Below are 24898 nucleotides of genomic sequence, written 5' to 3'. Positions count from 1 at the left end.
GATAGGTAGCAGACACTGAAGAATTTTAGATTCAGAACTTGCACATAAAAAAATTTAATAATTGTATTACTCAGTGGTGTAACCCCACAAAATCTTAAATTTACTTTTTACTTTTTTATAAAAGAAATTTCTTCTTTAGTAGCTCTTTCCATTGCAGCTTTTATCTAGCTCATGAACTCTATTCACCTATGTGGCTGCTCTTGCAATTTTGCCAAGAAAAATATCACAACCATCGAAAGTAGTCCCATTTTGCAACAGTTACTGTATCTATACTTTCCATCTAAAGCAGAAAAAAAACCTAGATAACTTAAACACTGCTCTCTTTTCATCATCCAGCATCTTCTATTGCCATTGGAATTGCAGTTTCACTTGCACTTGAACTCTTATGGGAGAGAGATACGAGTTGCCTTCAGCTTCTGACAAATGAAGCATTTTCCAAGAAGAGTGTTCAGTGTGCATTCATTCTCTTGAATAATAGAGCTATACATACTTGAGAGGCTAGAATAACCAACAGGGAACTTCACAGGAGATATTATAAAATCTTCACAGACGATGTCAAAGTTAATGGTTAATGTGATAGAGGCTCATAATGACCTTTACACACCATAATCACTGCATTACCAAGCAGGCACGTTCCTACTGTTCCCTACATTTCACTAATTTTAAAAATAAATGATTCAGAGAGTGTTAAACATCATGGGGTAGGTATTCAGTTTGTAATATAAATTAATTGCTGATTTTCATAATTGTCTTCAGTAAACAAAAATTTAATATAATTTCCAATTAAAGTTCACATCCAGTTTTACATGCTGTGTTTCCCCATGTAAGGCACAATATTTGTTATAGCTACCTCATTTAAATTACAAGTCCAGAGAACACAGCAAACAATGACATTACTTTTTCTGCACATTTGTGGTTTAACTAATGAACACAGAAGTTTGGTGTAAATTATATTTAAATGGAATTGCGGCCAGCCCTGATGAATTACTCATACTCATTTACTGTCCCAGTATCTTCAAAGTAGCCACTTCTTTATTCTTTGCAGCAGAGAGTCTAGTCACTTCAGAACACATTTTCCTTTACATACACACACACAAATGTTTAACATGTCATTTTTTCTTGTCCATTGTTGTTTTGTCAAGTGTCCACATAAAAACTCAGTGGCATTAAAACATCAATACTGACAAATGCACTCAGCTCATACAATGGATGTTGCTTCTGCATCAGACAAGCAGTAGAAGCATCAATAATCTATGGGACGATAGGTCATTACCTAATGTATTCTTTATAACATGGTATTTGATTTATGATCCTTTATGTGAGTATCTGAATTAACAGAATTAAGTTTTTGGACTTCTTATCCTGTTTTTTAAATCATGAGAAATGTCTTAGCATTATATTTATAGTCTGACAGCAGAAGCAAAACCCTTTCATTGAACTGGCTAATGGGAACAAGGCACAACACTTTCAGCAGCCAACTGCTGTACTGTCAGCTGCTCTCTGTTCTTTTGATGCCATATGTCGCATTAGATTGTTGATAAACTTCTCCATTTTCTTTAAGTCTTGTTGTATTTCTGTTTTGTACTGAAGGCACTGAAACAAAAAAATAGTTACTCAAATATGTGCACAACAAAATCAAATATAAAATATTTAAACAGGAATATAAAACAACAATCAATAACATTGGTGTGTACACAAATATTAAAACTGATCCAAAACCTATGAAAGTTTTAAATATGTAGAAATAAATGTTTGGATTCAGACTGCTTGTGTGTGCAGAAAGAGAGTACACATGTATGTACATATACGGGGCTATTACAAATGATTGAAGCAATTTCATAAATTCACTGTAGCTCCATTCATTGACATATGGTCACGACACACTACAGATACGTAGAAAAACTCAAAGTTTTGTTCGGCTGAAGCCGCACTTCAGGTTTCTGCCGCCATAGCGCTCGAGAGCGCAGTGAGACAAAGTGGCGACAGGAGCCGAGAAAGCGTATGTCGTGCTTGAAATGCACTCACATCAGTCAGTCATAACAGTGCAATGACACTTCAGGACGAAGGTCAACAATCATCCACCAACTGCTAACTCCATTCGGCGATGGTATGCGCAGTTTAAAGCTTCTGGATGCCTCTGTAAGGGGAAATCAACGGGTCGGCCTGCAGTGAGCGAAGAAACGGTTGAACGCGTGCGGGCAAGTTTCATGCGTAGCCTGCGGAAGTCGACAAATAAAGCAAGCAGGGAGCTAAACGTACCACAGCCGACGGTTTGATAAAATCTTACGGAAAAGGCTAAAGCAGAAGCATTTCTTAAACAGGAGATTGGAAAACCGATGGATCGGTCGTGGTGGAGATCATGCTCAACAATTCATGTCATGGCCTGCACACTCTCCCGACTTAACCCCATGCGATTTCTTTCTGTGGGGTTATGTGAAAGATTCTGTGTTTAAACCTCCTCTACCAAGAAACATGCCAGAACTGCGAGCTCGAATCAACGATGCTTTCGAACTCATTCATGGGGACATGCTGCGCCGAGTGTGGGAGGAACTTGATTATCGGCTTGATGTCTGCCGAATCACTGAAGGGGCACATATCGAACATTTGTGAATGCGTAAAAAAACTGAGTTTTTGTATGTGTGTGCAAAGCATTGTGAAAATATCTCAAATAATAAAGTTATTGTAGAGCTGTGAAATCGCTTCAATCATTTGTAATAACCCTGTATATATGATTACACATATGGCTAGGTTGGGAGCCCCACCAACTGCAATCCTGGCTGCCTGGTGCAAGTCACTTCCGTGACAATAGGATGAAATTATGATCAAGGCAACACACCACCCAGCCCCCGAGCACAGAAAACCAGGTCCGTCACATGGCTTTCTGCCATGTTGGCCACTCAGCTATGGTGGAGGACTATGTTTGTATGAGAGTGACCATATACCCAATGAATGAGAATAGGGGACAGCGAGTGTTGCAGAAAGGGAACAAAACGAAACAGGACAAGGAGAGGAAGGACATGCCACTGAGTAGAAGCTAAGTGGTGAGGAGGGAGAGAGGAACACACACAACTCTGAAATTATGAGCAGGAAGAAGGAAAAATGATGTACTGCAGCTTCCATGGGCACCAATCTCTTCCAAGCCAGTGCTTTAAATGAGTGATTAGCCTATGGCTCATACATCAAATATAAGTTTTGACTAGCCACTGGTTACTCCCTGTAACTGTTTGGATTTGGCTCCCAACATGGAGCAAAGTTTTAACTTGCTGTGAATGCTTTACATTCATTTAAAGGATACAAACAACACACTGTATCTCAAGCCCTTTCCCTGTGGTGATCTGGCTTCTATTCCATCTCCCATCATACTCAGTACTTGCTTCATTGTGTCCAATCATGATTGTTTCTTTGCTTGAAAAATATCATTAATATTTGTTTATCAAAATAATAGTAACACACCTGAGCAAACATGATTAATATTGTTTTGGATCATCTTGTGTAGTTTTTAGAGGAATTACGAACTGTTTTGTCACTTGTTATAAATTAAAATCCACATTAGCCTATTTCATGCACTGACACAAAAAAGGCAAAAACAGTTGTTTATTGGCACAGTGAAAGTAAGGAAGATACGGATATCCCTGAATGTCACTAGCGAGTGTGTATCCACAACACAGCACCAACTTTACTATACAATATAGTGTTCTGGTACAAGAAAGGTCATTTCTTAAAAATGTAAAGGACTGTAGGAGAACAGGTAGAATTACAAATGAAACAATATGAGAAGAATTACAAATATGCAGTCTCAATGGAACAACAGGGGACGATTGTTTGGATTGGAATAAACACCATGAAAGAATGGACAGAGGAAAACTACTACTGAAAGATAAAAATTAGAAATTTCAAGAGCGGGCATATCACACACACACACACACACACACACACACACACACACACACACACACAGGAAGGCCTTTTGACAAAAAGCTTACTTGTTTAGCAGTCTTTTTGTTGTGTCTGTCTCCAACTCACCATCTCCCCTATGGTATATTATGAGTCGCAATACTGTCACTTCTTAACATTGTATGACAGAAAGAGGCAAACTGTTCTTTCTTTTTCTGTTAATTTCAAATAACTATGGAGCCCAGTTTTGACTCCTGTTCAAGCTACAATATACTCTGCATATTACGTAAACTTGCAGCACATGTGGTGAAGTATACGAATTTTTTCAGATTGCTACGAAGACTTCCAATACGTGCTACCCGAAACTGCCGACGAAAACACAGAGCATTAAGTGATGTGCAACCCAACAGTTAAGATTTCATATAAACAGTGAAACAATTCAAGTATGTTCAGAGATTAAAAACAGTGGTGTAACTGGCAGAATGAAGCTGGTAATAAATGTGTTAGTAGAGTTCCATACAAGTTTTGCTTTAACCATTCTGAAAGTGAAGCTGCCAAAAAGTGGATGACCTGATCAAAAGTGTGGCAACTTTTGCACATTTTTCTAAATCCCAGTGTACATCATATAGTGTAAGCAATATTACATTGTGTTACTGGATTACAGATAATTCTGATGGCATTTTTGCAAAAGATTTTAACTTTTATCCGAGTTAGATAACTCTTCACACAACTGCATGAAATTATATGTAGGAACAATAGAAAACCTGTGTGGAAAAAGTCAATCATTCAAACTGAGGTGAGGTGAGTGGCATTTCTGTTGTAAATGCAAATAAGATCTCTGGTCCACATGAACAGTAATCTATAATGTGAATAAGTGTAATTTTGAAAAAGAATTGACCACTGCACGAAAGATGGTTAACCAAAGGGAGGAAAGTTTGGTTCATGTCTGCACTTCAATATTATTATTTTCTAATACAAAGCTCAAGGCTTTAGACCATGTGCTCAAAGGTCAATGTTTTGTGTAGAAAATCTTACTTCGTTTTGCTTTAGCTTCTAGATTCTACATCAGGTCATAAAAAACCTGAATCACTTTAGCTCTGTTTTGAAGTTGCTGTGCTAAAGTAGCATAGATACAAAATATTTCACATGATATGAGAAATTTCTGATAACTGATAATATTTAAGTCGGTAGAAGGCATCTCATGGAACATTAACAGCACAAATTTTTCCTTGCAATACAGAATTGGTTAATTTTTGTGAATGTACTGATAAATTTACAATGCAACACTATCAGCTTCAGTAACTGAATAATTAAATAAATACCACATAACATGTGCCATGATGTAAATACGGTTGTACAAACATGTCTAGTCACAGCAGCTTGGCTACATCTTCATCTATAACCTGCAAAAATGTGTGAAGTACCTGTCAGAGGGTATGTCCCACTGTACCAGTTATTAAGGCTTCCATCCTATTCAAGTATTCCTCTTCGCATGCTATAATTAATCTAATCTTTGTTCTCTGAATCTTTCACAGTGGCAAGTCTCAATAAAAAGGAAGTGACAGTAAAAGACACATTGGGTCTTTTGGCCCAACAATTTCCACCTATAACCGTCAAGTTGTTCGCCATGTTCTTATATCACGATGAATATTATGAAATGACTGATGGCACAGCGATGGCATCACCAGCGTCTCATGCAGTTGCGAATTTCTTCATGGAGCACTTTGAGGAGCAGGCTCTGAACACTCTACCATTGCAATCATCTTACTTCCTAAGATATGTTGATGACATTCCTGGTGAGGCCTCACACTGAAAATGCACTGCAGCGCTTTACCCCAACATTAAATTTACCACTGAGATGGAAGACAGCAAATGCTTTCAGGTGCCACCGAAGGATGACTTGTGAATGAGTAAAAGAGGACAAGCTGGCAGCTTTCCTGCTTTACTGTGGGGCAACGAGCAGAAAGTTAAGGTGTGTGCTGTAGAGACATTGACTGAGACCTGTGTTTCGGCCCACTCCAAAGATACAAGATATGCTGCACTGTTAAGGCCCGTCCACACGCAACAATCTGCGCAAATCACATCTGCGCAGACAGATCGTTGCGTGTGAACAGAAGATTTGCACCAACCTGAGGTGTGTGCAAACCTGGAAGTTGGAGTTGGAGGTTTGAGCGAAACCTCTCAAATCTGTGGGTTCAAACCACATCTGCGCAGACAAGTTGGAGCATGTGGACAGGAGATCGCCGCAAATCTGGCATGAAACAGCTGTTTTCTCAGTCTAGTGTTTGTATTTGTGCACACAGGGCATTAAAATGGCTGATACTAGTCAGTGTTCTCGAGAGTTTGTGAGTTCATTGAAATATATAGAAACCACCAATGTTTGTGGAAGATTAAAGTAAAGAATATAGTGACAGAGACAAAAAGACAGCAGCATACAATGCTCTAATTGAAAAATTGCGGATATTATTTCACTCAACTCTTGTTTCGATATTGCAGTTGAAAATTCCAAATCCTTGTAGATCCTTCCTGTTACTAGGGATCTTAATGTTACCGCCAGCCGTTCATAAGGAGAAATTGCCCTTCTCTATAAAAGTATTTTGTCTCATAATATGAGGGGTTACAAGCTTTAAGAGATAATTATAAGTTTCGACATCCATCCGCAAATAATTTCACCAGTCGTTAGGTTCGCCCTGCAACTCTCGCAGTAAATTTACGTGAGAAAACTGCTTTCGCTTTAGCAGCCAATGTCTACACCATTTTGACCGCTTTCTCTGTTTCTTGCGGTTGGTCTGGATGTTCTTTGCAGAACAAGTTGTGAACACAAACCACAACAGAACTCCCTCCATCTCTATATTTCAAAATAACTGAATTAAATTTTTGACGTTTACGGGGAGCGTAGTTGCTTGCCACTGATATCTCTTTTCTATACCGACAGATGGCGGGCGAGTAGTAGATTGGGGTTTGTGTCATGTGCACACACCACATTTGCAGCGATCTTTTGCATGTACAGACATTTGCACCGATGTCTGCGCAGACAGATCATTGCGTGTGGACCGGGCTTTAAAGACAACATAACTCTTCATGTGCCCAGTGTCCATGATGCCCCTTGCAAATGCGGTAGCATTTATATAGGTCAGACAATTTGCATAGATGCAGAGCATTGTACTGAACACAAGCGACATATTAAACAAATGGAACTTGACAACTGGCCTGGCTCATGTGTTAACATACTGGGATTCCATTACAGAGGTGGCATAGGATTAGGATTAACAGCAACCATTTTAACAGAGACCAGGCTCATACTCAGTAGAGCATGGGGGCAGGTTTCAGATGTTGAAAGGGACCAAAGCCGGATGTTTGGCACTTGTAGGGAGGCAGGAGTAGCAGTCTGAAACGTGGTGCCAGCTGGAGCTGCCAGCCCCGGTGGTCAGTGGTTTTACTCCCTTTGACAAAGATGGAGATAGCTGTCAAAAGCTCAAGGACTTTTTTTCTGACAGATACAGCTCAAAAACTGAGAACATTTTATTCCAATCTAATATTGTCTTCATGATCCCTAAGCGAGTAATATGTAAGTGTATTTCCCCCAATCTTCGTGAGTCTGCCAGTTTGGTTCTTTCATCATCTCTGTGACACACTCCTGCGTGTCAAACAAACCTGTGACCATTCATGCTGTCCTCCTCTGTATATGTTCAATACCCCCACCAGTCCTATTTGGTACAGGTCCCACACACTAGCAATATTCTAAGACAGGTCACACGAGTCATTTGTAAGCAATTTCCTTTGTAGGCTGATTACATTTCTCTAGTATTCTACCAGTAAATTGATTTCTGCTACCTTTTTTACATATGACTGAAGCTATGTGATCATTTCTTTCATGTCCCTACTGTTACACACAGGTATCCATATAAGTCTACAAATTCCAATGGTGAGTCACTGATATTATATCCAAATACTATGGTTTTTGTTTTGTGAATTGCAAAGTTTTACATATCTGAACATTTAAAGCAAGCTGCCAACATTTGCACCACTTTGAAATCTTATTACGGTCTGACTGAATATTTGTACAGCTTTGTTCAGACTCTGTAGGTAACTTCATCATCTCTGAAAAGTGTGAGATCACTATTAATATTATCTGCTGTATGAACAGCAAAGGACCCTACACACTTCACTGGGATACATTCGAACTTACTTCTACATCTGTTGTTGATTCTGCATCCACAACAACATGGTGTGTCCTCCCTACCCCAAGAAATCCTCATTCCACTCACGAATTTTGTCTGACACACCATACAATTTTACTTTCTATAATAAGCATAGTACTGCACTAAGTCAAATGCTTTTTGGAAATTGACATACAGCATCTACTTGCATGTATCGATCCATGGCTTTCAGGAGGTTATGCGAGTGAAGTACGAGTTGAGTTTCACAGGGTCTAAGTTTTTTAAATCCATATTGGTTGACATGGAGGGCTGTACAACACTTCTGCTGTCTTCTTGTACACAAGTGTGAACTGTGTTTCTTCCAGCAACTGGGCACAGTTTTTTGTTTCATGGATCTATGATAGACTGTAGTTAACAGAGGGGATATCTCAGCCAGAAACAGAGTGTAAAATCTGATAGGGATTCAATTGGGGTCTGGGGCTTTGTTCAATTTTAATGATTTCTGCTGTTTCTTAAAGCCACTCACACTAATATCTATTTAACTCAACTTTTCAGTGGCACAAGAATTAAACTGGGCCAAGACTTATTGCTTTTTCTTTTTAAACAAACATTTGAAAACAGTTAAGCATTTCTGCTTTTCCTTTGCTACTATCAACTTCAGCTCCTGTCTTGTCCATGAGAGATTGGATGCTAGCTTTCATGCCACTAACAGCTTTTCTGTATGAACAGAATTTCCTTTGCTTTTGTGAAACATTTTTCCACAATATTCTCGAATGGAAGTCATTTAATGTTTCAAACAGTCCTCTCTTGACAGCAAAAGCTGTTTGATTCAGCATCTCACTATAACCCTATGCTTTATTTTATACCCATTGTTCAGCAGTATGTTTCTTTAGAATTTTCTTTACTATGACTTCATACCATGGAAGATCTCCCTCATGAACTGTCCGGTCCTAAGCTAAAAGTTCCAAGTTCCTCATTGAGACGTGACACTACTGCTTCTGTCTGGTTTGCTGAACATTACGAAAAGACAGATTGCTACTGACCTTATGAAATACTTCTAGATAAGCTCTAATACTGTGGTATGAATGGGATAGTGCACAAATGGTTTACATCATACCTAACTGGAAGAGTGCAGAAAGTTGAAATAAGCAGTTCACATAATATGCAAAAACATTGGTGATTTCTCAAACTGGGAAACAATCAAGAACGGAGTGCCACAAGGTTCGGTCTTGGGTCCTCTGCTGTTCTTAATATATATTAATGATTTGCCATTCTATATTCACGAAGATGCAAAGCTGGTACTTTTTACCGATGATACAAGTATAGCTATCACACCCAACAGACAAGAATTAACTGGTGGAACTGTAAACAATGTTTTTCAGCAAATCATTAAGTGGTTCTCTGCAAATGGGCTCTCATTAAACTTTGACAAAACACAGTATATACAGTTCCACACAGTAAATAGAATGACACCATTAATAAATATAGACTCCGATCAGAAATGGTTGCTAAGGTAGAATATTCAAAATTTCTAGGTGTTTGCATTGATGGGGGGGTTGAACTGGAAAAAAACACACTGAGGATCTGCTGAAATGTTTGAGGTCAGCTACTTATGCTATTAGGGTCATCGCAAATTTTGGAGATGTACATCTAAGTAAATTACCTTACCACGCCTATTTTCATTCTCTGCTTTTGTATGGCATCATATTCTGGGGTAACTCATCATTGAGTAAAAGAGTATTCATTGCACAAAAGCATGTAATCAGAATAATTGCTGGAGCTCATCCAAGACCATCCTGCAGACACTTATTTAAAGAGCTAGAGATCTTCACTGCAGCCTCACTATATATATGAAATTTGTTATTAACAATTCGAACAAATTCAAAAGTAATAGTGTACATGGCTACAACACTAGGAGAAAGGATGATCTTCAATACTCAAGGTTAAATCTAACTGGCTCAGAAGGGGATAAATTATGCTGCCACAAAAGTCTTTGGTCACTTACCTAATAGCATCAAAAGTCTGACAGATAGCCATATAGCATTTAAAAGGAAATTAAAAGATTTTCTTAATGGCAACTCCTTCTACTCATTAGATGAATTTTTGGATATAATAAGTAATAACAATAAATAAATAAATAAATTGAGTGTCATGTAATATTTTGTATAATGTAATATCTCGTATAGACACCTTTTATTAACCTGACACGTTCCACATCATTACGAAGTGTCGTACTCATGATCTATGGAACAAGTACTAATCTAATCTTACCTTAAAAAAGACATGTCAGGTTGCAGAGAGGCATGATTAACAGCCACTTGCATAAAGCTTTTAGCCACAACTTTGATATTCCTACCTGGAGTTTCCATTGTTTGATATAACTGCCTCATGGCCACTCTTACCAGTTTTGATGTGGACTTCCTCAAAGAGGTCAGGCATGTTTGTTGCCATTAAATATTTTCATCATGAGTGGAGTTCTGAATATCTGTTCTAGGTAGTTTTCAGAGAAGGTGTTCGATAATATATCACAGTATATCTTGTTACATCCACCAGTAACAAAACTACTATTATACCAATTGACTGTTAGATGATAAAAGTCTCCTGCAATGATTACACTATGATTAGGGAATGTATGTACAAGTGAAATGAGCTTTTTCTTAAAGGTTTTGTGTGTTCCATCTCTAATGAAACTGTTGCCATTATGATGTTAACTCCTAATCTTTCTTCATTCTCTCTTTAACACTCAGTACTACATTGCGCAACCTGCACAAAACAAAATGTAGTAGCATTCACATCCACAATAAAAGTAGTCCCATACGGCAAATGTGTCAGTCCAACCGGGCTAAAAAATCACTGCAATTTCACTCCTACAGCTCCAACCACATCTCATGTTGTTTTGATCTTCTATCAAGAGACTCAAGGAGGATGATGATTGATCATTCCGTATAATCTCACAGGTGACCATTTCAGAATTGAATCATATTTCCAGATGTGGATACCTACCTGTCTAAATAGTATAACAGCCAAATAGCACTTTCCTAACTAACCATTTTTGATAAATTCATTTCGGAAGCTCAAGGATGATATGCAGTCATTAGTCAGGCGTAGATTTCTCTGTTTTCCTTAGTAATTAGTCGGCCTACGGACTCCAGTCTCCCAGTCTTTCTATTCATTTAGTATGGAGTTCACTAAGTTGGATATCATGTGTAAAATGTAGAACACACAATTTACATTTTTTTCCACTTCATGGAAGCTTTTTCCACTTTGTGCTTTAAATTTGTGATTTTTTTAAGCATGTCTTTGTACAGGGAAACAGTACAGATATATTGTGCACTAACTCTTTAGCCATAGTTTTAAAACACTAAAAGATGAATACAGCTGAAAAGAAACATCAAATATGAGGAACTTCAAATTCGCTTGAAATTATAGACTCAAATATCAACCTGATTTTCTGCTGAAATGTTTACATACCTCATAGCAATCTTAGGTGCACAGGAGAATATCCTAAATAACTTTATTTAATGAAAATGCCAGTTATACATACCACCAACACACTACACTGCAGGGAACTGCTAAACAACAACAAAGTGTAATCCTTGAAAAATTGTTCTTAAAATATTTGTGGTTGACATATGTCAGAAATGTAAGAAGGTGAGAGCTGAAAACAATTATGAATCTTTTTTGTAGCGTATATGTTGTATTTCACTATTAAATGACACATTAACCATCTTTTACATATATACCGTTATACACTGAAATAAAAATTCTGCAAAGAACAGTTTCCTACACAAATTCAAATAAAAAGAAGGAAATTGTGTTTTTTGAACACTTTCATTTTGTATACAACATTGGTTTTCTTGACATCTTGATCCAAAAATGAAATAAGCAGTGCTTTTTTTTCTAAAAAAAGTTTGAGGGTATTCCGACATTGGATATGATGCAGCGAAAATTGCTTATAACTGAAGCATTGGATACCACCCGTCTGCTTTTAGGCATGATGTCATCAACATCATCATGTAGCAGGACCATAGAGACATCTATCGGTAGCCCGGCGTTTGAGTGTACGCATATCCGTTTAGCACTACCATCGCCCATTATTAGCGGGCCAGGGCACTACATGCTTGTCAAACTGGCTGCCAGCGATTCAGTTGTCGAGAACGGTTGCTGCTGCTTCGAAATGCTTGAAAGTCTATGACATCGCTTTTCCCACCAAAAACTGCACTGGTATCATTCGTATTTTAGTTACTAACACGAAAAAATTAAATAAAAAATTTACGTCCGTGAAGTAAATCTTTGGCACTCTTCCAAGTTCTCAATGTCGTAAAAAAATGATTTTGGCGACGAAAAAGTTTAGGGGTATGAGTCCCCCAGAAAAACAGCACTGGAAATAAGACACTTAAAAGTGTCAGATACGATCTTTTCATGGCACTTATTGTCAAGTTTATACAACCGTACTGTGACTTTGTAATTATGGGACATCCATCGTTTCTTTTAATATTTATAAGGGCAATGATAACCTCGGCATTGACTGCCCAAAAGCGCCAAAAACACATGCACAGGCGCATGCACACCCACCCACCCACCTCAAATATAACATTGGAGAACAGGACCCAAACAACATCTCTCCTGGAATTGCAATTCACGAAATCGACATCTTTAAAGTCATGTGATATTTGGGAAATGTGTCCCATGTAGCAGTTTTTTGTCATATTTGAAAGCCACATATTGCCCCACTTTTACTTGTTCCAACAAAGCATTTTCACAAGCTCCCATAGGAATAGTGGCCCCATTTGCACCTGTTGAACATCTCATCAGAAAGGTGTTAGTAGTAGAAGCCAGAAATTCAAGTACAATCATGTTCCTGATTGCCCTCACTGCACTGTGTCTGTGTACCTCGAAACCTACATCCAGTCTGATCTCCTGTGAAGAAACAGAAAATATTAATAACCTGCATTGTGTGGAATGCCCATGCAAATAGTGCAAACATTTTTTTCTGGTGTAATGAAATTTCAACCCGCTGTGAAGAGATTCAAGTTTCAACAAATGCCCCACCTTCATGGAGCATTGTCAGAGTAGCAGCTACTTTTGGCATCACAGAGCCCATGTGTGTAGCAAGAAATTTTAAAGATGTAATTTTTTCTCCAGAATGCAGGAGTGGTCAAAAGAAGTTACTGGAAACTGTGAAACAAGACAGTGATAATATTATGAAAAGTATAGTTGCTACTTACCATATAGTGCAGATGCAGAGCCACAGAAAAGCACGACAAAGAGACTCAAGAGTCAAAAATAACACACACACACACACACACACACACACGACGTAATATAGTGATGTTTTACGAAAATGAGAATGGTTTGAGACTATGCTAGAAAAAGGATTATGTTTCTGTCATGGTAGATAACAAGAAGAATCAGATAAATGATGATGATAATCTTAAAAACCCTTACTTTAGTTAATCTGGAAGAGCTGTACACAAAGCAGATGGCATTAATGTGCCATCTGTTTGTTCACAGGTGACCAAATCTAATAAAGGTTTCTTCGAACACAGGGACAGTACATTGACGAAAATGGTGTGTATTTTTTCTAGAAACTGTCTTAAATGATTATGTCATCTTACATTCCTAATATGCCTTTTTTCCTCTTGAATTTCAGTGTTCTTTTACAAATATGGAAAGGAAATTCAAATAATTTGAAAGCCCACTAAAATGCTCCATTCAAGTCCTCTGATACCTGTGAGTCACTGGCTAGCTCGCTGCTCCTATCATAAAGGTCATTCACAATGATGTCTTATTTTCGAATTGATGTCTTATTTTCGAATTTACATTTTGGAAAATGTGTTACAAATGGTATGTAGCACCATACTGAACAAATACATATATATAAAAACTCCTGAAAAGTTGTTTTTGAGTACTCCAGAAAACAAGAAGATGCGTAAAATGTGTGTGGTTGAACTGTGCCAGCAAATTGCCACCATGTCAACACACAAGTTCATGAACATAATTAAAAATGTGTTGCACTGTGAAGTTGACATTAATGTACCTCCAAGATGTGATTTCCCACTGTTATAAGGAAGAACAGCATCATTCAGTGAAATTAAACTCTTAGTGAAAATTATCGTGTCAGCCAAATCTAGCTAAAATGTTTGGTAGCTCAGTTGTTAGAGCAGTAGACCATCGATTTTTATAAGATGATGACCAATCACTCAAATAACATTGGAAAGAATATTTTTTAACTTATTTGTAAAATGACTCAATAATTCTCTTATGAAAACCAAATCACAACTAAAAAACTTCACCACACTGGACAGGAACAGAATATTGTTTTCTCCTTGCTGTTTACATGCACTTACATTTGACATCGCTGTTCACACACATCGTGTTCAAAAAGATATTTTCTAGTTAATGTGACCACATAAGTTTACTTTATTACAAACAATGTTTTTTTATCTTCGCACTGTTGAGCTAGGATCCTCATTGTATACACTTTTGAAGTTTCATCACTTTACATAAAGCTGAATCAAGCCTCTTTTGGACACTGATGTTAGTTTACATTCACCAACACCACAATCCTTACGACTTACCTGCATGTGCTACATGCTTTTTATATCTCTCTGTACAGAAAACCTCATCATCCTACACCTTGTTATACTGTGGGAGTATGGTGATACCTTCACTACTTGCAATGCTTTCCAAAAAAGTGAATTGTTTGCTAACTACTTGCAGTCAACTGTGCTATCCGTCACGCCACTGAGCGCCAGATGGGCAAAGTGTCTCTGCTAAATATCTTCTAAAGAGGAAATCAGCACTAAGATTTGCCAAGAATAATTTTATTGTGCTTTTGGTTGTAGCTCATGATGGATAGTTGACAATTAGATATAATACATGGCTCCAATTACAAAAGTTCTACAATTCCTTAGTTTTGAGTGAGTCAAATGATGTTGCAGGGAGCAAGAAAAAGAATCTTGTCATTGCACATATCACCGCAAGGGTGGAGCACAAATGTGTCAACTACCGCTAGATTTCCACTATCAGCATTCACAGAATTCCTTTCTGTTCTTACTTCACAACTGTAATTACATTTTCCATCACTAAACAGCTAAACTGTTTGCAGAGAAAGTACGTAAAAGCCTTGTCAGTTCAGCTAACATTCCTATAACACATGTGTAACTTCATCATTACTCCCAGTCTATTGTGGCATCACCAGAACATCAGTCAATAACAGAGCATTTTCAATCATGTGCCCAAATCTTGATCTTTAACAATTTTTAAGCTTTAAAGTCACAAAAATAGCAAATATTTTGTGAAAATATTGACCATATATGTTATTCAAATGCTGTAATTAATCGAAATAACAACTTGAACCACATTTTTATCTTGTGAAAATAGCCTATTCCACAAACACGATTGCGCTGCCTTTCTACTCACTGCTAACGAAGAAACATTCAACAAGTGCAAATGGGACCACTGTTGCTATGGCAGCTAGTGAAAATGCTGTGTTGGAACAGGTATTAGTGGAGCAATATGTGGCTTTCAAATATGACAAAATCTTGTACATAGGACACATTTCCCACATCACATGAATTTAAAGATGTTGAGACTGACTGCATTTCTTCTGCTGAATCACAGCTCCTTACAAGGCCCAGTAGGAAAGATGCTGTTTAGTCTCCCTTCTATGTTATAAGTAAGATGGATGTCCCACAATTACGAAGCCACTGTGCACAGTGAACTTAAAAATAAGCACTACAAAAATATCTTATCTCACACCCTTAAGTTTATTTACTTTGTTTTTACAGCAAGGTGTCAAGAAAACCAATGTACGCAAGGTGGAAAAGTTTTAAAAATACTATTTCTTTCTTTATATACGAATTTGCTTAGGAAACTTCTTTGCAGAATCTTTATGTTGATGTATATTGGTACATATATATATATATATAAAATTATTAATGTCTCCTTATTGCTCGCATCTTTTCTTTTATTTGTTGTCTTCTTAATTTACATTAAGAGTATAAGGATATATTACCACATCCATGCATTCAAGCTATGTCTTAATTCTTTACACTGAAGCGGCATTTAACAGTCAAATAAAAAAAACCATTGATAATTGTTTTGAACTCTCAACTTCTTACTTTTTTGACCTATGTCAACCGTGAATACTTAAGAAAATTTTTTCAAGGAATACACCTTGTTATTTAGCAATTCCCCATAGTGTTGACTATAGGTGTATGTGCAACACACACTTTCATTTTGTTCTTTTACCAATGAATAAAGTGAGTTAGGCCATTCTTCTTTGCACCTAAGATTGCTATGAAGTACCTCATTTCAGCAAAAAATCAGGTTGAGATTTTATTGATTCTGTACCATCATGAGAATTTGAAGTTTGTCGGATTCGATGTTTTTTTTCTGACAGTGTTATCTTTAAGTGACAGACTATTACCTTCCAAATGCTTTTCACTATTATTTACACTTAATACTAGGACTAAAAAGTTGCAGTGCACAAGATGATGTGTACTGTTTCTCTGCACAAAGTTATAATTAAACAAATTTTAAAGCACAGCATGGAAAAAGTTTTTTTCAGCATTTTTCATAAAAATTGTAAATGATGTAGTCTTCACTGGTGCTTTGCCATAAATAAATTATAACTGAAGGTCTTTACTTCTGTCTACACCAAAAAATTTTGTTCCATTACTCTTAACTGGCAAAACATAACTTAGCTGTAGATTGGCCCTACAATTTTAATCAGCATTACATCCGTCACAAACACGTCTCTTATCAAGTATTGTGAAAAGTCGCAATATTATCAGAAGTTACTTTAAACAAACAGCAGGAGTTTAACACACAAATGTGACAAATGCAACTGAGAAGCAGCATAACTGAAAATCTAGCATCTAATTTTCAGCCAAAATAAGACAGTTTTGAATGTGTATGAAGTCTAATGTTCCCAATTCCATTATAATAGTTTGTAATATTACATATTAATCCAGATTTGTAAAATAATATTTCCCAAACAATTATACAGATGAACTAAACTATCTTAAGCAAAAAAGGATAATCAGCTTACAACAACATTGTCCGTCAGCTTCACTTTCAGGCACCCTTGTTTGTGTATATACTTCATTGTGTACCGCACCTAAAATATGAAACAATATACATATTATCAATTCTTTGTTCTATTAAACTATGCTAGTATATACAGCCCAGCAATTTAAACAAGGAGCAGCAAGTTCTTTACAAAATTACATAGTTTTCTGCACTGGTTTTAAATAATGAAAACGCAATTACGAAATCCAAAGTAATATTAGTTCTCGACAATAACTTCTAAGTTCATTAATTACAGTTTGGGCTAATGATACATATTATGGCGTGCCTACAAAAGAAATCAACTGTAAGTACGCTCTTGTTGCATTATCTGTACGAATAAAAATTCTGCTTACAAAATTCTACAGGTTTTCAAATACGTTTTATTTTTAGTGAGCTCTTCCTGACAAAACGAAAACTACACAAAAGAAAATATATTGGGTTCACAGAATACGGTCTGCCAAATGCAACGGCCAGTGCCGCGAATCTGTAAACAATGGCTTTTTCTGTCTATGAGATGATAAACATGAAACTGGAGGAAAGAAGGCAGGCAAGATATGAGCCGGACAGCTAGATAAAAGAGGAAAATAGCAACACCACAACACTTACATACGAATGCATCTTAACAGTACATAGTCTGCATCTAACGTGATAAGTCAAATGGTCTTCATCATGGGAAGAATCACTTCTAATTAAATATTCTTAATAATTATGAAGAGCACCTTCATGGGATCCTGGAGATATAACCTCTCCGCTTGTTTTTCAAACTCTTCCCAGGACTTCAGATACGTCATTGCTCAAAACTACTACTGTTTTTTCACGATAATCATTCACGTGTTCAAGCCCGGGACTACAAAGAAAATCGCCAACACATGCACCTCATTGGATAAACATCTGTTCGAGTGTAACATGACATGTGTGCAGATCAAAGATATTTACTACCACAATGAAAGAGAGACACAGTGGAGCTCGATCAAAGACAATATTCAACAGATTGTGGGCTTGGGTGTGGGGACAACAAACCTTGTTACCAATCTGGTAAACCACTCGGTTGCCCTAGCCTGGCCTCGGTTTTGCGGCTCGAAGCGCTTTCTGGTGGCAGACATCGAAAGCTTACAGGTATAAAATAGACTCCTGTCTTGTATGCAGGTTTTGCTTATAGTGCGTTGCTTCATTTTACTAAAACTTTCATTTCGAAAAACGAAATATGTAGTTGCAATGTATTCACTACAAAATAGGGCGGTAATAAAAGCCTAATATCGCCAAATGAAATTTTTCAAGACAGAGGCACGGTAACAAAAGTTTTCGTAAAAGTTAGCATTACTTCCAAGCTGCGAAATACAGGTTTCTCTTTAACCTGCTGACATTACTACATATTACATTTCTGAGCTGTCTCCCTTACTTATAGTCTTGAACGTCTCAAACCTTGCTATCTCAGAAAATTGTGGAAAGATTTATATTGTGACAACGACCTTTTTCCCTCTTACCAAACATTAGGCTTTTCATGTGTGCAATTTATACAAAATTTCATATATACAATGGAAAAATCTGATATAGAATATCTCGTTTATCATGTGTGAAATTTAAATGTCGCATTATTTATTTCCAAAACACTAATTGCGACAGGCAGCAGATGCAGTTTTTATTCTAAACTCATACCGTTGTACCAAAGTAGTAGTCTTAAAATCAATAATCTCGAGTTCCTCCAACACGTGTACATTATAGGCCACCCTATTTTCAAACTATTTCAAACACTTGCAAAATGTACATAGACACTGGTGTTGAATAGATCTTGCTCTAATAATAGACTCATTAAGCTAACTAGGTTGTATCCAAATACCTGACAGCTATTACTGATTCTCCATTCCAGTTCCAGTAACTACTCCTCCATCACCAGGATTATAAAATATAATTACAATACTCTTTGTGCTATTGGTAAATTACATCCAGTGAAAGTGATGTTACATAAAAGCATATAGCTACTCGTAAACTGCTATTGGTAGATCTGAACTTCTCAAAAAAAGTACATAAAGTTTTTGTGTTTTGATGAGTCTCCTGTACTTAAAGTCAATGGCTTTAAATTGTATGTTATGACAACGAACTTCTATTTCCATTACTTAAAGATGAAATTGAGTTCCAGGTTGATGAACGAACCTAGTGTCCATAAAGTTTGTACAGACATTGCCAAAAAACACAGGGTTCAGGCCAATCTATCTACACAGTCCTCTACTCTCACAAACATATAGAATTATTCAGTTAAGATAATGAGAAATGGAATATTTTTCATATGAAAAATTACTTGTAGTTTGGGGAGTATATAAACTTTAGTACATTTTTACTTGTGGGGTATATTTCAGAGTTTTTTTTTTGTCAAATAAGCTACATAAGTGACTTAGGCACTTCGACACATTATGACAACTTATATGAGATTAAAAGCTTCAGTAGTTAACAATTTTGAATTTATCACAGAATGAATCAAACAGCTCCTTGTCCTAGCTAGAACAAAAAATATATATCCAACCTCTAAATGATTGTGCAAAGATTTATTAAAGTGCCAGAACTTAATGTAAGATCAACAACAGAACAATTATAAATTTTTTAAAACTTCACAGATCTCTAATACAAAGAACAGATACATCAAAGATACTTGCACACATGTAACAGAAACAAATATGAACTTGTAATATTATTTACAATCCTTTAACACTCTCCTGCAGGTTCATATTTCATCACCAAATCAAAAATTTAACTCAATCTTTATTTTCATTAGTTACTTCCATCCCAATCAAAGTTTTCATTCTTGATAGCTTCTTTGCTGATAAGCCCTTGGTAAGAATGTCAGCTGCCTGATCTTGTGTTGAAACATACTAGACATTGATCTTCTTCTCATTGACTAACTGCCATACATACTGATAGTGTGTTTCCATATGGTTAGAGCATTCATAGAATCCTGCGCCTTTGATATATTTAATAGCACTTTGATTGTCAATGCGTAAAGTAGGAATTGAACTCTTTTCAACAATGTCAATTACTTTCAATAAAAGATCAAGCCATACTAGAGATTTACTTGCCTCACTGGCAGCAACAGATTCAGCTTCAATTGATGATTGTGCGACACATTTCTGTAGTTTACTTTTCCACATTACTGGTACACCACAAAACGTCATTAAAAATCCACTTGTTGAACGTCTAGTCAATTTTTCACCTGCATAATCAATATCGCTATAATCTTCTATAGCAGAATTGTTTATTTTCCTAAACAGAATTCCATCACTTATTGTACCCTTCAAATAGCGAAGAATTCGTTTAATTAAATTAGGTGTGCTTCAGTAGGCGAGTCTTGTGTTCTTGAAGCAACATTTACAGCATAAGCTAGATCTGGATGTGTCCTCAATGTCAAATATGTGAGACTGCCTATAATTTCTCAGTAAGTGTCAGTATCAGTAGCTGGTGGTGAATTGGCAGGTATCCACCCAGGCTCAATTGGTAATGATATTTTCTTTGCATCAATCATATGATGCTTGGCTAACACTCTTTTCACTTATGCAGTCTGATTAATCTTCATACAATCATTAAATCTTTAGACTTGCAAGCCAAGATAACAATCCACTTCACCTACTACCATATCAAACTCCTCATGTAATTGTTTTGTTTAATTATGAACTGTTTCACCAGGTCCCATTATCAGTCCATTATACACATGAAATAAAATGATTAAATTTTCATTAAAATACATACAAGGATCAGCAATGCTCTTCTGCAAATTTGATTTCTTAAGGTATAACTTTAAAGACTCATACCAACATTTTGCTGCTTGCTTCAGTCCATATAAGCTTCGAAGCAATCTGCACACATGGCCTGTGCCATCATCATAACTTTGTGGTTGTTGCACGTATATTTCTTCCTCCTGTTTACCATTTAATGTCTATTTTCTCGATGTTCTAATTTCTTCGAACAGCAACACACAAGAGGGCTCTCAGAGTTTCAAACCTAATCACAGGACTGAAAGTTTCAGAAAAATCTAGCCCTGGCCTTTGGCTAAACCCTTTTGCAACTAGCCTTGCTTTGTACCATACAGTGCCATTGTTATTATCCAATTTAATTGCAAACACCCATCGATTTCCAATAGCCTTCCTTCCAGCTGGTAAATCAAATAATTTCCAAGTACCAATCTTTTGATGTGAGTCCATTTCTTCATCCAGTGCAGTTTTCCAATTTTCTACATCTGAGGATTTTACTGCTTCATCATAGTTCCTTGGAACTTCTCTCAGCATCATCATGTTGGGTCACTCAGGTTCATCTAGGCAACGTATCGGCCTTCTAATTGTTTGTCTGTCTCTCGAAACCCGATGACCATCTGCATTATCAGACACTTCTACATGATCTTGATGATCCAGTCTTGTAATATTTTCTTGTGATATTTCGTCATTAGAATAAGATGTTTCTGTATCATTCATAGTCGATATGTCAACTAATTTGGTAACATCAGTCTTCAATGATTGCTTCAATATTACATTGTTGAATTTTACATCTCGGCTAACAATAACTGAATGCCTGTCTGGAAGGTATACACGATAGCCACAGTCATCATAAACAACTACATAACCTTTCAGAGATTTGGCATCAAACTTTCTTCCTTTCTGTGCTAGGATTCAGACAAAACATTCAGTCCCAAATACTTTTAGATGATTAAATTGACTCTTCCTTCTCAAAAATAATTCTATTGGTGTCTTTCCTTTAACCTTCGTGTGCCCAGTTTGATTCAGAGTATGAGTAGCTGCAAGTACAGCTTCTCCCCATTAAGCTTTTGGAATATGCTTTACTAACTGAAGACATGAACGTACCATTTGGCAGATAATCCTGTTTTCACGTGGTATGTATGGCACAGTCAAAGAAAGTTTCAATCCAATTGACTCAGCATATCTCTTCACATCATTATTGTCAAACTCCTTGTTACCATCAGTCCACAATTCTTTAATGGTACACTGAGCTTGTGTTTTCACCAACTCAATAAATATTGGCAACTTCTCCTTTACCTCATCATTTTTCCGTAAAAGATATATCACTCTGAAACTTGAGAAGTCATCTTTAAAAACAAGAAAATATCGATGGCCAGTTAAATCGTTTCCCTCCATTGGACCACAGATATCAGCGAAGATTAATTCACCTGGGCTAGTTGACTTGTCAACTCGTGAACCAAAAACTAGCCTATGATGTTTACTAAGCATACAACCTTCACATAATTCATTGCCTAACCGTACATTGATATTATGAACAGTCAAAAGTGATTGTAGTTGTTGTTTGTTCTGGTGCCCAAACCTTTCATGCCACAATTGAAGAGTATCAGAAGCTTCCTTTACTACACAGCACTTTCCTTGTTTAATCACTTTCACTGCCAAGCGATAAAGTTCATTCTTGCTTTTAGATAGAGCAATAGCAGTTGGAATATTGTCTCTATAAAATGACCATATTTTACCATCATTTTTGATACTTTGATCAATACCTTTTTCTCCGGCCTTTTTATCAGAAGATAAATTACAAGCACCATCTGGACAATACCATACATCTTCAAAATGTCGTCTATTCCACTCTCTTCCATTAAAAGTTTCAACATCAATACGACCATTCCCAAATGCTTCAATATGTACATTATTTTTAGCACTGTACATCTTCTGTGGTACATCAAAAGGAGTGTTTCAAACATACCAGTCTTGACGATTTGTAACGTGATGTGTCGCGCCACTATCGATATACCATTCGTCACATTCTGATACATCTACATTTGTAGGTAAATTACATACTTTCAACAAAGTTTCTTCTGGAATTTCTCATGATAATGTTTTCACAGCTGATACATTGCAGAACCACCACCACCACCACCACTAGGACAGTTCCTGGATATATGACCCTTGCTTTTGCATTTAAAACACACTATGCCCGTTTTGCAGTCTTTCGAAATGTGTCCAAACTTACCACCTGAAAAACATTTCTTCACATCGCGGTTAGTTGAATTTTGCACCTTTTTCGCATTACCCAATTTAATTTTGCTTCGTTGCTGTGTAGACACACTTCCCTTGGTCCTTGAAAACATTGCAGCAGCTACATTTGTTTCTTCTCTGTCTTGAATTCGCACCTCATAATTCAAACACCTTTTTTGTAGTTTGTGCCATGTTTTGTCAGCTTGTGGCAGATCATGCCAAGTTATGTAAATGTAATCAAATTCTTTTGGCAGTGTCTGAAGGAAACGTGCACATAAATCAGCTTCATCTATTGGTTTATTTAGCATAGACATCTTTATTTGTACTTCATCAAATTTTGCTAAATGACCTTGCATACCGCCTGACCATTCTCATTTGATATTGTGAAACTTATGTCGCAACAAGTCGATATTTTCAGTAGACTGAATATCACAAATCTGATGTAATTTATCCCAAACATCTTTTGCAGTTTCACATGTAGCTACTCGAAGTAGCGGTTTTGTTTCCAGTAACAAAACAAGACGTTTCTTCGCTTTTGAATTCGCTTTCGTCCAGGCACTTAATTTCGTTACATAATCTTCAACATTTGTTTCCGGTTTCACAAAAGATCCGCATACAACACCGTAATTGGCGTCACATTCCAAGGCAGCCTTCATGAGAATACGCCAGGGAGCCCAATTTTCTTCGCATTTAATTTTTCAACCTGTTGTTTTTCTTCAGTATGATGTTTTGTCCCTATTTTCTGTTACAAACAGGTCGAATACTTCTTAAACTGTCTGCAAAAAGGGTGTTCACGTCACAAGCCGTCTGCTTGAATTAGTCGATTCTGACACTATTAAAAACGTCTCAATTATATATCAAATCGATGTTAATCGAAATCACGCTCCTCTGCTACCATGTTAGTATAAATATATATCCAACCTCTAAATGATTGCACAAAGATTTAATAAAGTGCCAGAACTTAACGCAAGATCAACAACAGAAGAACTATGTATTTTTTAAAACTTCACAGATATCTAATACAAAGAACAAATTCACTAAAGATACTTGCACACATGTACCAGAAGCAAATATGAACTTGTAATATTATTTACAATCCTTTAACATAAAGGCATATAGCTGCACGTAAACTGCTGTAGTTAGATCTGAACTTCTCAAAAGAAGTACATGAAGTTTTTGTGTTTTGACTAGTCTCCTGTACTTCAAGTCAATGGCTTGAAATTGTATGTTATGAGACATTACTTAAAGATGAAATTGAGTTCCAGGTTGATGAAGGAACGTAGTGTCGATGACGTTTGTATAGACATTGGCAAAAAATACACGGTTCAGGTTAATCTATCTGCACAGTCCTCTACACTCAACATATAGAATTATTCAGTTAAGATAATAAGAAATGGAATATTTTTCACCTGAAAAATTACTTGTAGTTTGGAGAGAATATAAACTTTAGTACGTTTTTACTTGTGGGGTATATTTCAGAGGTTTTTTTTCGTAAAATAAGCTACATGTGTGACTTAGGCACTGCGACACATTATGACAGCTTATATGAGATTAAGAGGTTCAGAAGTTAACAGGAATGGGACATATGACATAGGCGGTGACCTGGACAAGATAGCTTCCCTAACTCATGGCACCAACATACACTTTGTTGAGCTGTTCCGGCATCATGATTGACCACACCTTGATGGAGCTGTGATGTGAATCAGTGTGGGTTTAAGGATGGCTTTGAGGACAGCCAACTTTGCTCATGTTTTTCTGGTGCCCGTTGGGACTATCACCAGATGGGGTTGC

The 24898-nt window shown here is 36.8% G+C and overlaps 2 protein-coding genes across 2 annotated transcripts; both read right to left on the bottom strand.

The window, feature by feature from the left end:
- Window positions 1–746: 746 nt before the first annotated feature.
- Window positions 747–18081, bottom strand: LOC124776670 (signal recognition particle 9 kDa protein). The gene is made up of 3 exons (XM_047251773.1): window positions 17852–18081; window positions 17113–17181; window positions 747–1593 (listed from the first exon to the last, which is right to left on the bottom strand). The coding sequence occupies exons 1-3, from the start codon at window positions 17921–17923 to the stop codon at window positions 1468–1470; spliced, it is 267 nt and encodes an 88-aa protein (XP_047107729.1). The 5' UTR covers window positions 17924–18081; the 3' UTR covers window positions 747–1467.
- A 4890-nt stretch (window positions 18082–22971) lies between these two features.
- On the bottom strand, window positions 22972–23463 carry LOC124775368 (cold shock protein 1-like). Its single transcript, XM_047250203.1, has one exon. The coding sequence runs from the start codon at window positions 23461–23463 to the stop codon at window positions 22972–22974; it is 492 nt and encodes a 163-aa protein (XP_047106159.1).
- Window positions 23464–24898: the final 1435 nt, after the last annotated feature.

Source organism: Schistocerca piceifrons, chromosome 2 (assembly GCF_021461385.2).
Source record: "Schistocerca piceifrons isolate TAMUIC-IGC-003096 chromosome 2, iqSchPice1.1, whole genome shotgun sequence".
In the NCBI taxonomy this organism is placed as follows: Eukaryota; Metazoa; Arthropoda; class Insecta; order Orthoptera; family Acrididae; genus Schistocerca; species Schistocerca piceifrons.
Note: the sequence above shows the minus strand (reverse complement) of the source record. Positions and strands in the feature narration are given on the sequence as shown.

Bases quoted from the DNA above. Each gene is read 5' to 3' on its own strand.
- LOC124775368 (XM_047250203.1), bottom strand. From the start codon at position 23,463: ATGCAAGGTCATTTAGCAAAATTTGATGAAGTACAAATAAAGATGTCT.
- LOC124776670 (XM_047251773.1), bottom strand. From the start codon at position 17,923: ATGACGTATCTGAAGTCCTGGGAAGAGTTTGAAAAACAAGCGGAGAGG. The intron at 17,182-17,851 runs GTGCTCTTCATA...TTCATATTTTAG, and splicing joins ATCTCCAGGATCCCATGAAG to GTGCGGTACACAATGAAGTA. The intron at 1,594-17,112 runs GTAAGCTGATTA...TTTTTGTTTCAG, and splicing joins AGCTGACGGACAATGTTGTT to TGCCTTCAGTACAAAACAGA.